We start from the raw sequence: 12,763 nt of genomic DNA on the forward strand, positions 1-12,763 counted from the left end.
CGATTATATCAATTAACTGAAATTAATGTTTTTAAATTAAGAGCAGTCTATTCAGCCAATATCAAATAGTCTATCCAGGGCAGGATAAAAAGGATTATACACTGGTATTTTTCTCCTTGAAAGCAGCAACACTAATGGAACATGAGAAGTACCTAGGCTTTTGCACTGTCTCAGATTTTGTACCACACTGGTTGCTTTTTTTTAAATATAGAAAAGAGCAGAAATGTTATGATTATTAGATCTCTAGACAAACAATGGCAATCTAAACACTGCAAATCACAACTTCATTCAAAAGTACAATAAATTAATGTTTGAAGTTAGTCCTCTGGTTTGTAATGCTGAATATTTTGAAAGAGTATAGCACTTACTATATCCTTCTATTATTTATTAACAGCATTTCTTTATTTGACACTCAGAAGCCAGTATAAAGTAAGATCCTGAATTCTCACTTGGTAAACATGCATTTGGCAAACACAGTCTTCATATAGGATAATGGGGATGGGGGGGGACCAACCCCCAAAAAACCCAATGCTACAGCACAATTGCCTCCTCACTTCGGCTAGCTCAGATACACCAAATTCTCACATAGCTACACAATGATCTCTAGCTCACCCAGTTCTGGGGCATTTGTATTTTTGAGCCACAGCAGCATACAGCTTTGTGGAACAAACTGGGAACAATATACCTATATTCACAGAGTTCCATGCGCAAACTCCCAAACTGCCCTAAAACCAGGTGCTCAAAGATTTGGTGCCAAGACACACAAACTACCAGATCACGTCTGGCATGTTCACTAGCTTGGCCCTTATAAGCAAATGCAGTTATACACTTAGATCTGAGCTGGCTCTGGAAACAGCAGATGCAACAGTCACATGGAGCTGCACCTGAGAAAAGTAACTATACTAGAAACATGCTGGCTCCACATGGAGCTTGCTTCAACATCTCCTTGTCCCTGGAACAGTTTATGAATTAAATTTTGAAGCCTGTCCACATGATGGAAGGTTGACAGTTCTCTTTAAAGGTAATTTTATAAGCCTAACAAAATAAATGAAAATTCTTAAAGAAACAGGAAAGTTTTACTTGTACAAACCCAACATTACCTAAATGTAAGGAAAAACTACGCTTTCCACTCAGATTTATAAGGATGCCGTATTTTGAATTCTATTGTGATAAAAATATTACTACAGTTCAGATCATATACCAAATACTGTTGCCACATGCCACACTCAGATATACAGTGCCATGGAAAATCTGGACCTGTATTTAGATGCCATCATTTTTGATAGATCCATCACATTTTCTTATCAAATAAGCAGACTTCCAGCTACTTTAAGACCAGTATGAAAACATGGATTCTATTTGGTTTTGAATCCCACTGACAAGAAACTCTCCAGGTCAGAGACTGCATATTCTGTATTGGAAAAGTATGGAGCAAATTTTGAGTGACCAGTGATCTGTCAGTGACATTCTTACCTTTTTGGGCTTCTTCAAATCTATCATTCTCTGCTAGCCACTGAGCATAAGGGACATAGACATCATCTTTGAATTCAGGATGCTTTTCACTCAAAGCAAATGCCTGAGGTAAATAAAAAATTCATTTTCAGAATACTGCACGGTTTAAACAGTTAAAGGGTTTAAAATATTCCATGGGATCAATCCTTTAGCTCTAAGTAAATTCACAATAAAAACACATACACAGAATAGCGACTGTAATCCATATTTTCTCCGGTATGAAACTAATGTGTTTTAAAATAAAAAGCAATTAACAACAAAAGAAAAGAAGCTAAGCATAGTAACAGTCTGTGTATTGAAAAGGGGAAACTTGAAAGTGATTCTCTAGGAAATTTAGTAGATTTCACAGCAAGAGACAAATATTTTTATTTTTACTGAATATATCTTCTAAAGAAATTGAAGTAACACTATAAAGGCAGTTTAGATTCACTTTCTAACTTGCTAACTAGTCAATAAAGGACTAAGTCTACAATTTTCCAAAGCACCCATATAATTGGGGGAAGGGGTTTGTCAATTACAGCGGCACTTTGAAAACATTTCCTTAAGAAAATACACATCAAAAACTTAATGTGAAGAAACAAGAACAAAATTAATGGTGACCCCAGCTGTGAAGTGGGTGGTACTGGAAGACCCATGTTTTTGTGGAAAAACCCCAGTGAAGTCAGAACACTAATCAGAAGCATAAATCCAGTTATAGACTAGGGTCCACACTAACACAGCACACATTCACCAGATCTAAATTATGTGTATGATATTCTCATTTGGGTGTGTCCAAATTATTTATAATACAGTTCAAGACAGAATTTCCTGTGATATAATTACTATTTATTCTTTCTGATGGACTAGAAGCATCCCATGGATTACCATAGGAAGTGGGCAACTATAACTCCACAGGCAAAAAAGGTGCTCAGAAGTGAGACCAAGAAATATTCAGCCAGCAAACTAAAAAAAAAAAAAAAAAAAAAAAAAAAAAAGAAACCACCAAACAAACACTGAGCATACAAGATTAACTTAAATACTCTGAATCACATTCTACAGAAGCCTCCCTCCCTGCCTGCCTCTCCCTTTACTACAGTGGTGGGCGAGCCAGACATTTGTCTCCCTTTCTTGCAACCAGAGATAATAAGAAGTAGTGGTTTTAATCACAGATATCAAGGCACGCTTACTTCTTCCCAGCGAAGAGTCTCCACGTGGAGATGGACCAATGCTTTCAGGTCACCAACCTTCATGTAGGTTTCTGCTGCATAGCCAGGGTTATCAAGTTTCTTAAAATAGAAGGCACATTTTGACAAAGGCTCACGCTCAGCTTTATCCAGTTTTCGAGCAATTTCAATTAACCTAGACCCAGTAAAAAGAAGCCAGATGTTTCAGGTTCTGCCTTATTGCTTTGCCTTTTGTTCAATTATTGTAATAACTTCACCTTTAATCAGTTACTATTTAATAAATATCATAATAGTAGTACCATGCAACACTGTTTAAACAGTTTTTGGTAACCATTCCAAATTCTTTTTTTCCTTTTACAAACTCGAAACCCGTTCCTTCAATCTTTACTCATACATGGAATTCCATATCTCAGACTCTGCACAATCATGAAGATGGAAGGAGGGAGTAGGCCCTACATGACTAAGTGACATGGGACACACTTCCTCAACCCTGATCTAAACAAAAGACTCCTGAATAAACATTACCCCCTTTGCCATACTGAGGCAAGGGAAGGCCGAGTGACCTGTCCAAGATCTTACGGCAACTCCGCAAACGACCCAAAGTATCACCTATTGAGAATCAAGGAGAATTTGACCAGTGGCAGGAGTAGCCCCAGAATTTCTAGGGATTCTGTGCTCCAGTTGTCTTCTCTACCCACTAGATGATTATCCTTAACAGCTTAAAACAACAGCAATAGGCTATCACATATAAGCACTGCTGTGATGATTACTCTGAAAAGCTTAAGGCATGCATATTTTAGAAGACAGTCTCATACTACAGAGGAACCCATTCATTCTCTTTACTGTTGTAACGCATTTGTTTTCATAATATATTTATGCCCCTACCCTCTAAACATATGTAACTTTTAAAACATTTTTAATCGTAGATGTGCTTCAAATACTCAATCTGATATAAACAAAGGCATATATCAAACAAGTTTTGTCTTATTTTAAAATTATGCAGAATTCTTAGTAACTCATTTGAGTTTTCATTATGTATTATCTCTGAGATGGAACTAAAACCTACATATCAACCCAGCCATGGTCCCCACTGATTTCTATGGCCTTCAGGTGCTCGCCTGCAGAGAGGTACATCTCCACTGCTGCTTTGGGTTCATTGATATTCTTGGCCCAATCTGCTTGTTTTTTTATTAGCATCTTTGTGTCTTTGGGGTCTCCAGATCCCAGAAAATCCTGAAATAGTGCAATACAAAAGTTTGCATTACCTTCTGGTCACAAACATTGTTACAGTTCAAATTCTAAAATACATAAAGGCTTTTTTAATGAAAATTTTTATGCCTCCTAAGAAAAGAAATACTGCCTACAGAGCAACAAGAACTGATCCAGCCTTCAGCAACTAATCATCAAGGCCCAATATTTGGTAGGAAACAATGGCAAGTCTCCCATTTAGATAGTTTTCCATTAATCAAAAAAAAAAAAAAAAAAAAAAAGGTGGGCGATTCTGGGAGGGCCAGGAGAAGGATGATAGAGACGCCTGTATCGCCTGAGGTAATAAATATGTCCCTACTTGATTTCTTGGAAAGCTTGCTCTCCGTTGAGCGTGTTTTATGTGGATACAAATGATGATTTCTGCATGCTTTTCAGGAACATGCCTTTCCAAAAGAAAATAGTATTAATCTCAAAAACTGTAATAAATCAATTCCAAGTTTCCGATTTTCTTTTGCAAGCCAAGAAGGTATGGTTTCATCCTCAAAGATGACCCAGCCCCACCCCATGCTTAGTTAACAACAGTATACCCACTTAATCATATGTTAGCACCAGGATGCCCAGCCACAAATCAATTAAAGGCTGAAATTTTGTTTTCTGCAAAGAGACTTAATAATTATATTACAATATATCAGAAAAATTATTTTATCAGGATGGAATGACAGCTGCTCAAAAGTGAGAGTGACTCTGAACTACTGGTTGGACTTCTACAAGGAATGCAAACACCAAGCCTGGATGCTGTGATGATGACCATTTTGGAAATATTTCTAATAGCTTGTTTAACTGCTTCTGCCAATACCAAAGCCCTGGCACCATATGGTTCACATCTGTTGACATCATGTGCCAGGGGGCGGGGGGGGGGGGGGGGGGGGGGGGGGGGGAAGAAAGTACTTCAACACCAGAAGATCTATTAAGGGCAATTTTGTCTCTTAATAGAACAAGCTACTGTCCATTAAAACAGCTTCTATCAAATGAAAAATTAGAACAGAGGAGAAATGGAAAGGTGAGAAGAGAGTGGAAAATTACCTCATCCTCTCTGTTTCTGGTAAATTCTGACTGAGGTTTAAAAAAAAACAAAACAAAACACAAAACAAAACAACAAACAGGCAAAAAACCCCCACAAAAAGCACCCACACAACAGATCTGTTCCATTACCACAATTCATCGGTTTCCCTCACACAGCCAGTTGACAGGTACAGAACTATACCCCATCTCTATGTCAGCTCTTAAATAAGCTCCATGTAGGATTTTGCTCTAGCATTATGTACTGCAACACAGCCCTGATTCAAGTGAATAACTGTGAAGATGTCATGATAACCTTTGAATATGAAAAACTGAAGTGAAAGAATCAAGTTGAACAATATCTTTGAGACAACTTGTTTTCCAGCTTAGGTCACCAAAATAAGTCCAAAATCAAAAGCTCAGCTTCCTACAGTATAAAGAGTTTTTTGTGAGTTCTCAGTAATTTGTGATCTGGTACTGCAATAACAAGCCTATGGCCAGATATCAAAGGACTTCCTGACCTCTGCCTCCAGTCTGGAGTCTCTAGCCAGAGCTAATCAAAGTCAAGCACAAGAAATCAGATTCTGTAAAGATTCCCTCTGCGTAATTCTGGCAGCATTAAAAACAACAACCACCACCACCCCCCAACACAAAACCACCCCACATCCCCCCATATATCTTTCCTTGGAAAAGTAACTGGCAAACAAGAGGGTTTTACATATTCTTCCATGTATTGTGCACTCCCTGCACAAGAAGCTTCCTTCATATGCTATGAAGTACCTTTAATTTCCTCTGCATGGAGTTACTCTCAAGGATAGGAGACACAAGACCTTTTGCTCTCTGCTAGTTAAATATAGACATGACTATGGCCAAGAATTAAAAGATTCTTATGAAGACTTATGGGAAAATTTTCATCTATGAATTACATTTATGTTCAAGAAGAGCCAAAACACTGAAGCTAACAAAGACTCATCAGCCAAAAATAGTGGAAGTCAGACTTAGATCAGCAAAGCCCCAAAGTATTTATATTAAGCTCTTGGAAGAAAAAGCTCTCTGTAGCACAGTTTGTGGTATCTATGCTAAAACAGTTTATATGCATGTCATGGTAAAGCCTTTGTCCTGTATTGGGCAGAATAAGGCTCTGATGAGTGATAAATGAGACTAAACAGTGCATGCATTTTCAGGGATTTTGATAAGAAAACACCATCGAAAACTTAAAAGCCAAGTAATGCTTTCTTATCACCATATAAAAACATCACTTTTAAAAACCATATTCAATTTATTTCTACATAGAAACAGAGTTTAAAAAAAAAAAGCCAAGACATTGAATCTTTGGAAGAAAATTCTCTAGTAAATGAAAATATATTAGGTTAATATATTATACACTTTATAAGATACATTAACATAGAACTAGCATACCTATTTAAGTTCAAACTCTGAAAGAAAAATATTTTTATTATAATACGGAAGTGAATTAAATACATGATACACTCACCTCCACTTTGCACGCGTACTACCTTATTATCTTTGGAAGACAAAAAAATTAAAAGGGACTCCTAAGCGAGACAAGGGGGAAGAAACAGTCATAAACCCAAGATTTTTAGGTTTTTTTTTAAAAAAAAGAGGAAAATTACTATGGATAATCATCACAATGAAAGAGGCACCTTTGGTGGTGTCCAACAAAAAAATCCACTGAAAAGCCGTGAATTCCATGGACACAGTTGAGACTAAACAAAACACAATCTGGTACCTCAGCAGTAGACTCCGAAGAAAAAGGCTCCCATTACATCTAGACAGAGAAGATAGCCATTTTTCCCCTTAAAAGCCAAATGAACTTCAACCAATTAACTGAGAAAATAAAGCTGGAATTCAAAGCCCGCATTTCATCCAATCCTTTTGTAGGATCATACTTTGAAAACAGTTACAAGTACATTAATATTTCTGCATTTAAATATTCAGTTGCAAACTATTACCTTTGCATAGTCAAACATGCGTAAATCTGAGTACATATCGAGAGCTAGGTTTTCATGTCCACTCTTTTTGTACAATTTTGCTGCCTCATGAAATTTTCCCTGGTAGGCATAAACATCTGCTAGGAACAGTTCATTGTTGTTTTCTCCATGCTTCTTCCGCTCCTGGAAAGAAAACCAAAGAGAGATGCAGAAAATATTCTAGATGATCAGGACCTAGGTGAGAAATAGCCATTGAAGAATTACATTTTCAGGCTTAGATTTTAACTGTTAATAAAAACCTGTAACAGGATATGGTAATTATGCCTCCTACATTTCTGGTGAATTTATAATTAAAGGATTAAATCCCTTCTTAATTAAAATTAGGGAGAGCAAAATTAAATGTCACTATACAAACCAAAGTGATGAAAAATCACTTCTCTTGATTTCACACAGGAAAATGAACACACGCTATCATTATGCTATGCTATTTTAAAAAAGGCATCTGATGGGTTCCTTATTTTCTCCTGTAGAAACTCACTAGCATATAATTTGGCTAAATTAACAATATGTGCAGGTGGGATGACAAACATGAAAATAATTGCTAGCAATAAGAAGATTCAAAAAGTATGCTAACCTGCCTCTGAATAAAAAACAGTGTCACCACCCCTGTCCCCACATGCAAGAGCTCATGATTTCAGGTAGGCAGCAGTCACTTCCAGAGCACCTGCACGTAGTCTCCTGCTAATTGGAACTGCTCACTCAGATTGTGTGGGAAGGGACCACCGAGGCAAAGTGTGCGCAGTGCCACAGAGAAAGCCTTTACATGAATCAGACCCACAGAGGTACACTGACTTCAAGGGACCAATACCATATACATGCACACACATGCGCGCACGTGCTTGTGTGTGTTTTGATGTGTATCTTCATATTTATCCTATATCTGGGAAACACATCACTACCCTGCTTTGGATAAAATTATTACTATTAGCCCACCTCGTATGGAAATATATAGATGGGAACTGAATTTAAAGAAAACTGCACAAAATGGGGAAAAGCATTCCACAAGCATACAATTCAATTCTCTACTGCCAAAGGAGACTCAGCCATCACTCCTTCTGGTCACACTTATTGACTATGCTGATACTGGACTGGTGTTGAAAGTTGCCTTTAAAACCTCAGTTAAAAGAATAATCAGAGGAATTGTTACACCATTTTTTAAAGACTTCACAGAATCTTGCCAGATATAGAGATCTGGCATTTATGTTTCCTGCTGTCATCAATTAGGAGAAAAATGCGTCATTACTGAGAGAAAACCATCATATTAATGGCACATGTATGCTTAGTTACACCCTTATAAGCCTTAAAAGGAATCCGACACACCACAAGCAAGAGTAAGCAGTGATGTAGAACTCTCACTTCAGAAGGAGCATTTTCAAGAAGTCTGAAAGTAAGTTTATGCCTATTTACAAAAGGAATCTTTCTCATTAAATAGACTATAACATGACAATTCCAGAATATCCTCAATAGATGCAGATCTGGAGAAGCATATGTGGAAAAGAAAGGTTAGTAGCGGTGAGAGAATGCTCTCATCTACCTATCTACCCTTTAAAGGCAAAAAAAAAGGGGGGGGGAGGGAGGGTGTCCTAATGCAGAACTTTGTCCCATGTTAGATTTGAAGAAAAGTTAACTGCAACCAACTGGCGTTTTGACAGAACCAGGACAGCTCTGTAGACATGGAAGACAAGGAATGTATTCTTTCAGAGAAGGTGTAAATCCAATTAGCCTGAGAAAGAGGAATTCCCTTTATGCCATCTCAACACAGATCTTTAAACTAAGCATTATCATGCAGTCTTTGCAGAAGGACAAGGGTGATACCATGTCTTTTAATGTGCTCGTGACAGATAGTTATTGTCTAGTGAAATTCTATCAAGAAGTGTGAAAAGAATAAGAACTAGTGATTAGAGCACAGTATGGAAGTAAGGAATCCCAAATTCTACTTCCAGCTGCCACAGACTTGTCATGAGACCTTGAGTTTGTCATTTTATTTCTCTGGGCCTCTTTCTGGCTCTGCAAAGAGGAGATAATAGTAATTACCTACCTCCAGGGGGTAAGGAAAGGCTTAATTAACACATTTATGAAGTATTCTGTACTAAGCTCTGTTAGCACAGTAGTATTCTACCAATTATTAATTGAATATTGAATGTTTTTCCAGCTTTCCTGAAGACAGTTTCATAAGTTCTTGTTGTCCCACATCCCCATTTTTTTTTTCTTGAAGTTTCAGTCATATGACTAGAATTTGAGTCATCTCTGCTAATCAGGATTTTTCACTCTAAACACATCTCCAACTGTCAGAAGCACTATCCAAACCAAGTCCTCCCAAAATAGAAACTACTGATTTTGGTATAGTACTAAGTGTAAGCAAATACACTGTCTTTAATATTCTCTTACCTCTATGCTGCTGATCAACTCTAAATATCTAAGGTCTCGTACCCTGGTAAATGCCTATTGAAAAGAAAAAAAAGAATAAAAAGAATTAACTTGAAAAGCCAGAAGAATCAACAGAATATCATTATGCATAGATCAAGCTGTCTTCATGCAAACAGGACAGCCAGAAATATGCTGAGGCTTGTGTTTGTGTAGTCCCTAACCTGATGGGTTCTGACTACAACTGGGGCCCCTGAGGCATTACAGTAAATAAAACAAGGGTACAATCCAAACAGCTTATCACTGCAAATAAACAGCAAAGGCAGAGACTAGTAGGTGTACGTATGTCAGTCCCCCAGGAAATACAAAATGCCATTTAAAATATTACATACTTTTATTCTGGCTACCTTATAGCTTTTCCATTTTGATGTGAGGCATGATACAGACAAGGAAATTTAAGGTACTGTTACAAGGTAGAACATATAATTGATCGTATTGCCACAGCATACTGCATATGCTTATAGTTTTTATACCATTCTGAAAATTCAGTATGGAAGTAGCTCAGGGAGAGGAAAGGAAGTAAGAAGACGGTAAGATAACAGTACTGCAAGACAGTGTAATATCTTTTGCAAATAGAGATAAATGTGCAACTCAGTCTCAAGTGGCAAAGTCACGTGCAAGTTACAGCAGCTTAGCACTTATTCTTGACATGCATCAAAAAATAGAAATTTAACTCTTTAGACCACACATTCAAGACTTCTAACCAAACTAATGCTTAAGAGGGCATAGAATATTCTGCTTACACCAGATCGTACTAGGAACTATGAGAGCCTTTAATGTCAAGAAGCTGCTTTTGTTCAAATTAATCCGCTCTAATTCTAAGAGGGCACTACTTAAAATTCCAAGGAGGCACTGAAAACTTCTTTTTAAGAATATCTATTTGCATAAAGCCATCTATGAAACTGGAATTATTCTGATGCCTCCACTTAAGAAAAAAAGAAAAATAAAGCATTTAATTTCCTTAAAAAAAAAATCGGTTATTAAAAGATGCCTATCGTTACAGGCCATTCCCTGCATATTTTTAGAATGTTTTGTCTTTCATACAATATTCGTGACATTGAACTCAGTTCACCCTCTCTTATTTGACAAAAGGTGGTGAAAGAAAATAGGGAAGTATTTTATGCTGGAGAAAACTCTGTTCTTCAGTATATGCCCATTTATAGACCACTCCCAAAAACAAGGCATTCCAGACAAAAAATAACTAAAATAAAGACATCCCATCACCATTGCCTTCAAAGAACATTAGTGTGTAAATAACAAAGAATATGAAACCTCCACATTTGAACTGAGGTTATATTAAATACTTGGGGGGGAAAAGAATAAGTTTATAGCGTTGGGAAAGGGGGGGAAGCCAGCTAAGGCATTCTTTGCTGCCACCCGGTGGTCAGCAGCACCATTGAACAACTTTCCAGTTCTATTTCCCTCAAGTTCATTAACGCATTTTCCAGCAGATGAAAGAAACCATTTTCTTTGCATTTAACACTTTGATTTAGAACACGGCATTTATCTAGAGAGATAAATTCGATTTCAGTTTAAAACCTCATCTCAAGTTCCTGAGTATATAACAAACCAACATTTTCTTTTGTATGTGGAATAACATATATACACTAACAACAAGCAAGATAGTAACCCAGGAACACCACTTTGCATTCCAACCATAAACACAAATTATACACACACACTATATATATATGTGTGTGTATATATAAAGAAATATAAAACAAGCTTTCTGCTAGATAAGTAAGTATCTGCTTTACCTTTTTAGCAGTTTCAAACTCCAACCCTTCTAAGGCTTCCATGGCCAGTTCTTTCCAGTCAGTATCAGTTACTCCTAAACATGCAATTTGATAGGCTTCTTTAAACATTTTTCGTTCCAGATATTGATACATGGGTGCAGACTGAGGATTTCCATTGAAAAACATGTATTAGAAAGCATAATACTGAGATGTATTAGTGAAATTCTCTACATACATTGAGGGGAAAAAATATCCCAATCACAACCATTACAAGCTCCACAGAGAATAAATGTATGGGGTTTTTGTATAATAGACAGAACAACATTCTGGGGCGATCATTATTGTATCTTTAGACAAGCTGGGTTAATTATATTCCAAACTCATCCATCTTGAAATCTTCAGTTCCTTGTATATTAGGAAGTAGTTAAGAATGTGAATTCTTCTGAGCATTGTACATGGTAAATATTATGTACAGTGAGGTTTGTTTTTTTTTTTTTAATACTATGGAAGCAGAACAAAGGAAGGAGTAGTTTGTTCTCAAAGGCTAAAAGCATGAAAAGTGTCACAACAGCCTGGTGTGAAGCATCCCTGGAAATATTCAGACACAACAGGAAGAAGTATCACGAGGAAGTAACCCTTCTGTTCCAATCCTGATGACAAAGCTCTTTTACCAAGACTGTGACTATTAAACCCAAAAGACACTGACCTCAAGGACCTGCCCTAACAGGGAATTAAAGAGAGAAACTGTCAACTGCAGGCTGACACAGATACACTAAGACTCAGAATCTGCAGCTACAGCTTGAACCCTTTGAACGAATAGGGAGCACTGCAGCTAGATTACCTTTAAGTCTGGGTTTGCAACCACAGACAGTATGCAGATTGATTTATACGTTATTTTTACCAGTTTATCTGAAAATTGTATACTTTTTGGTACTCCCTCCCTCCAAAAGCATAGCTTTGAAAAAGCTGCCTCTGTGATACTTCACAATAATTTTGCGGCATATTGGTGCCTACAGCATGCCAAAGCCAGCCAAAGAGTGTGTTAGGCCTGGTCAATCTCATGGCTGTCCATCATGTCCATCTCATGTCCAACCACAGCAGACAACCCAGAGCCTAATTAAGGATCTGCATAATACCACAGAGGAACAGACAAGGGTCTGTAACACAGGTATCAATTAGTTAATAAAAGCACATGGCACTTTTGCCTTCTTCATTGACTCTCAGTTTCAAATCCTGCCCACGCTTGGGTCCATAAGTCAGAATCTTTTTTTTCCCCCATTCTCCTTTTTTTGTTTTGTTTCTTGGACTGGTTTAGACTCTTTCATTGCTTCCCATAATGCAGAACATAGCATCTTCTGGAAGGCGATTTGTAAATTTAGAATATAAAGACTACACATGTACTATACATTCAGACTAAAATATACAGCTTAAATATTGCCTAAACACATCTAGATGAAGCAACAATAAGACAGTATTTGATGTACTCATAAGAAAAATGAAGTTACAACTTGAGAAAAGGTACATAAAGAGACTACAGTAAAAATACAGGAAGAGGTAACACCCGCACCGTATCTTCATTTTTGCTTTTAGATTATGTGCATTTGCAAGTAGAAAGGGAGAGTTAGAAACAACAATCAACAACAGCAAA

The 12,763-nt window shown here is 37.2% G+C and overlaps 1 protein-coding gene across 4 annotated transcripts in view; it reads right to left on the minus strand.

Moving 5' to 3' along the window:
* IFT122 (intraflagellar transport 122) overlaps nucleotides 1–12,763 on the minus strand; it is a 33,926-nt gene that overhangs the window by 8,332 nt on the left and 12,831 nt on the right. For all 4 annotated transcript variants that reach the window (XM_075513837.1, XM_075513836.1, XM_075513839.1 and 1 more), the window contains 6 exons: nucleotides 11,137–11,277; nucleotides 9,344–9,397; nucleotides 6,917–7,078; nucleotides 3,742–3,908; nucleotides 2,679–2,850; nucleotides 1,474–1,576 (listed from right to left, as the gene is read on the minus strand). In XM_075513837.1, the coding sequence (XP_075369952.1) occupies nucleotides 1,474–1,576; nucleotides 2,679–2,850; nucleotides 3,742–3,908; nucleotides 6,917–7,078; nucleotides 9,344–9,397; nucleotides 11,137–11,277 (799 nt within the window). The remainder of the gene's footprint in view (nucleotides 1–1,473; nucleotides 1,577–2,678; nucleotides 2,851–3,741; nucleotides 3,909–6,916; nucleotides 7,079–9,343; nucleotides 9,398–11,136; nucleotides 11,278–12,763) is intronic.

The sequence above is a fragment of the Mycteria americana genome, chromosome 11, assembly GCF_035582795.1.
Source record: "Mycteria americana isolate JAX WOST 10 ecotype Jacksonville Zoo and Gardens chromosome 11, USCA_MyAme_1.0, whole genome shotgun sequence".
NCBI lineage: Eukaryota > Metazoa > Chordata > Aves > Ciconiiformes > Ciconiidae > Mycteria > Mycteria americana.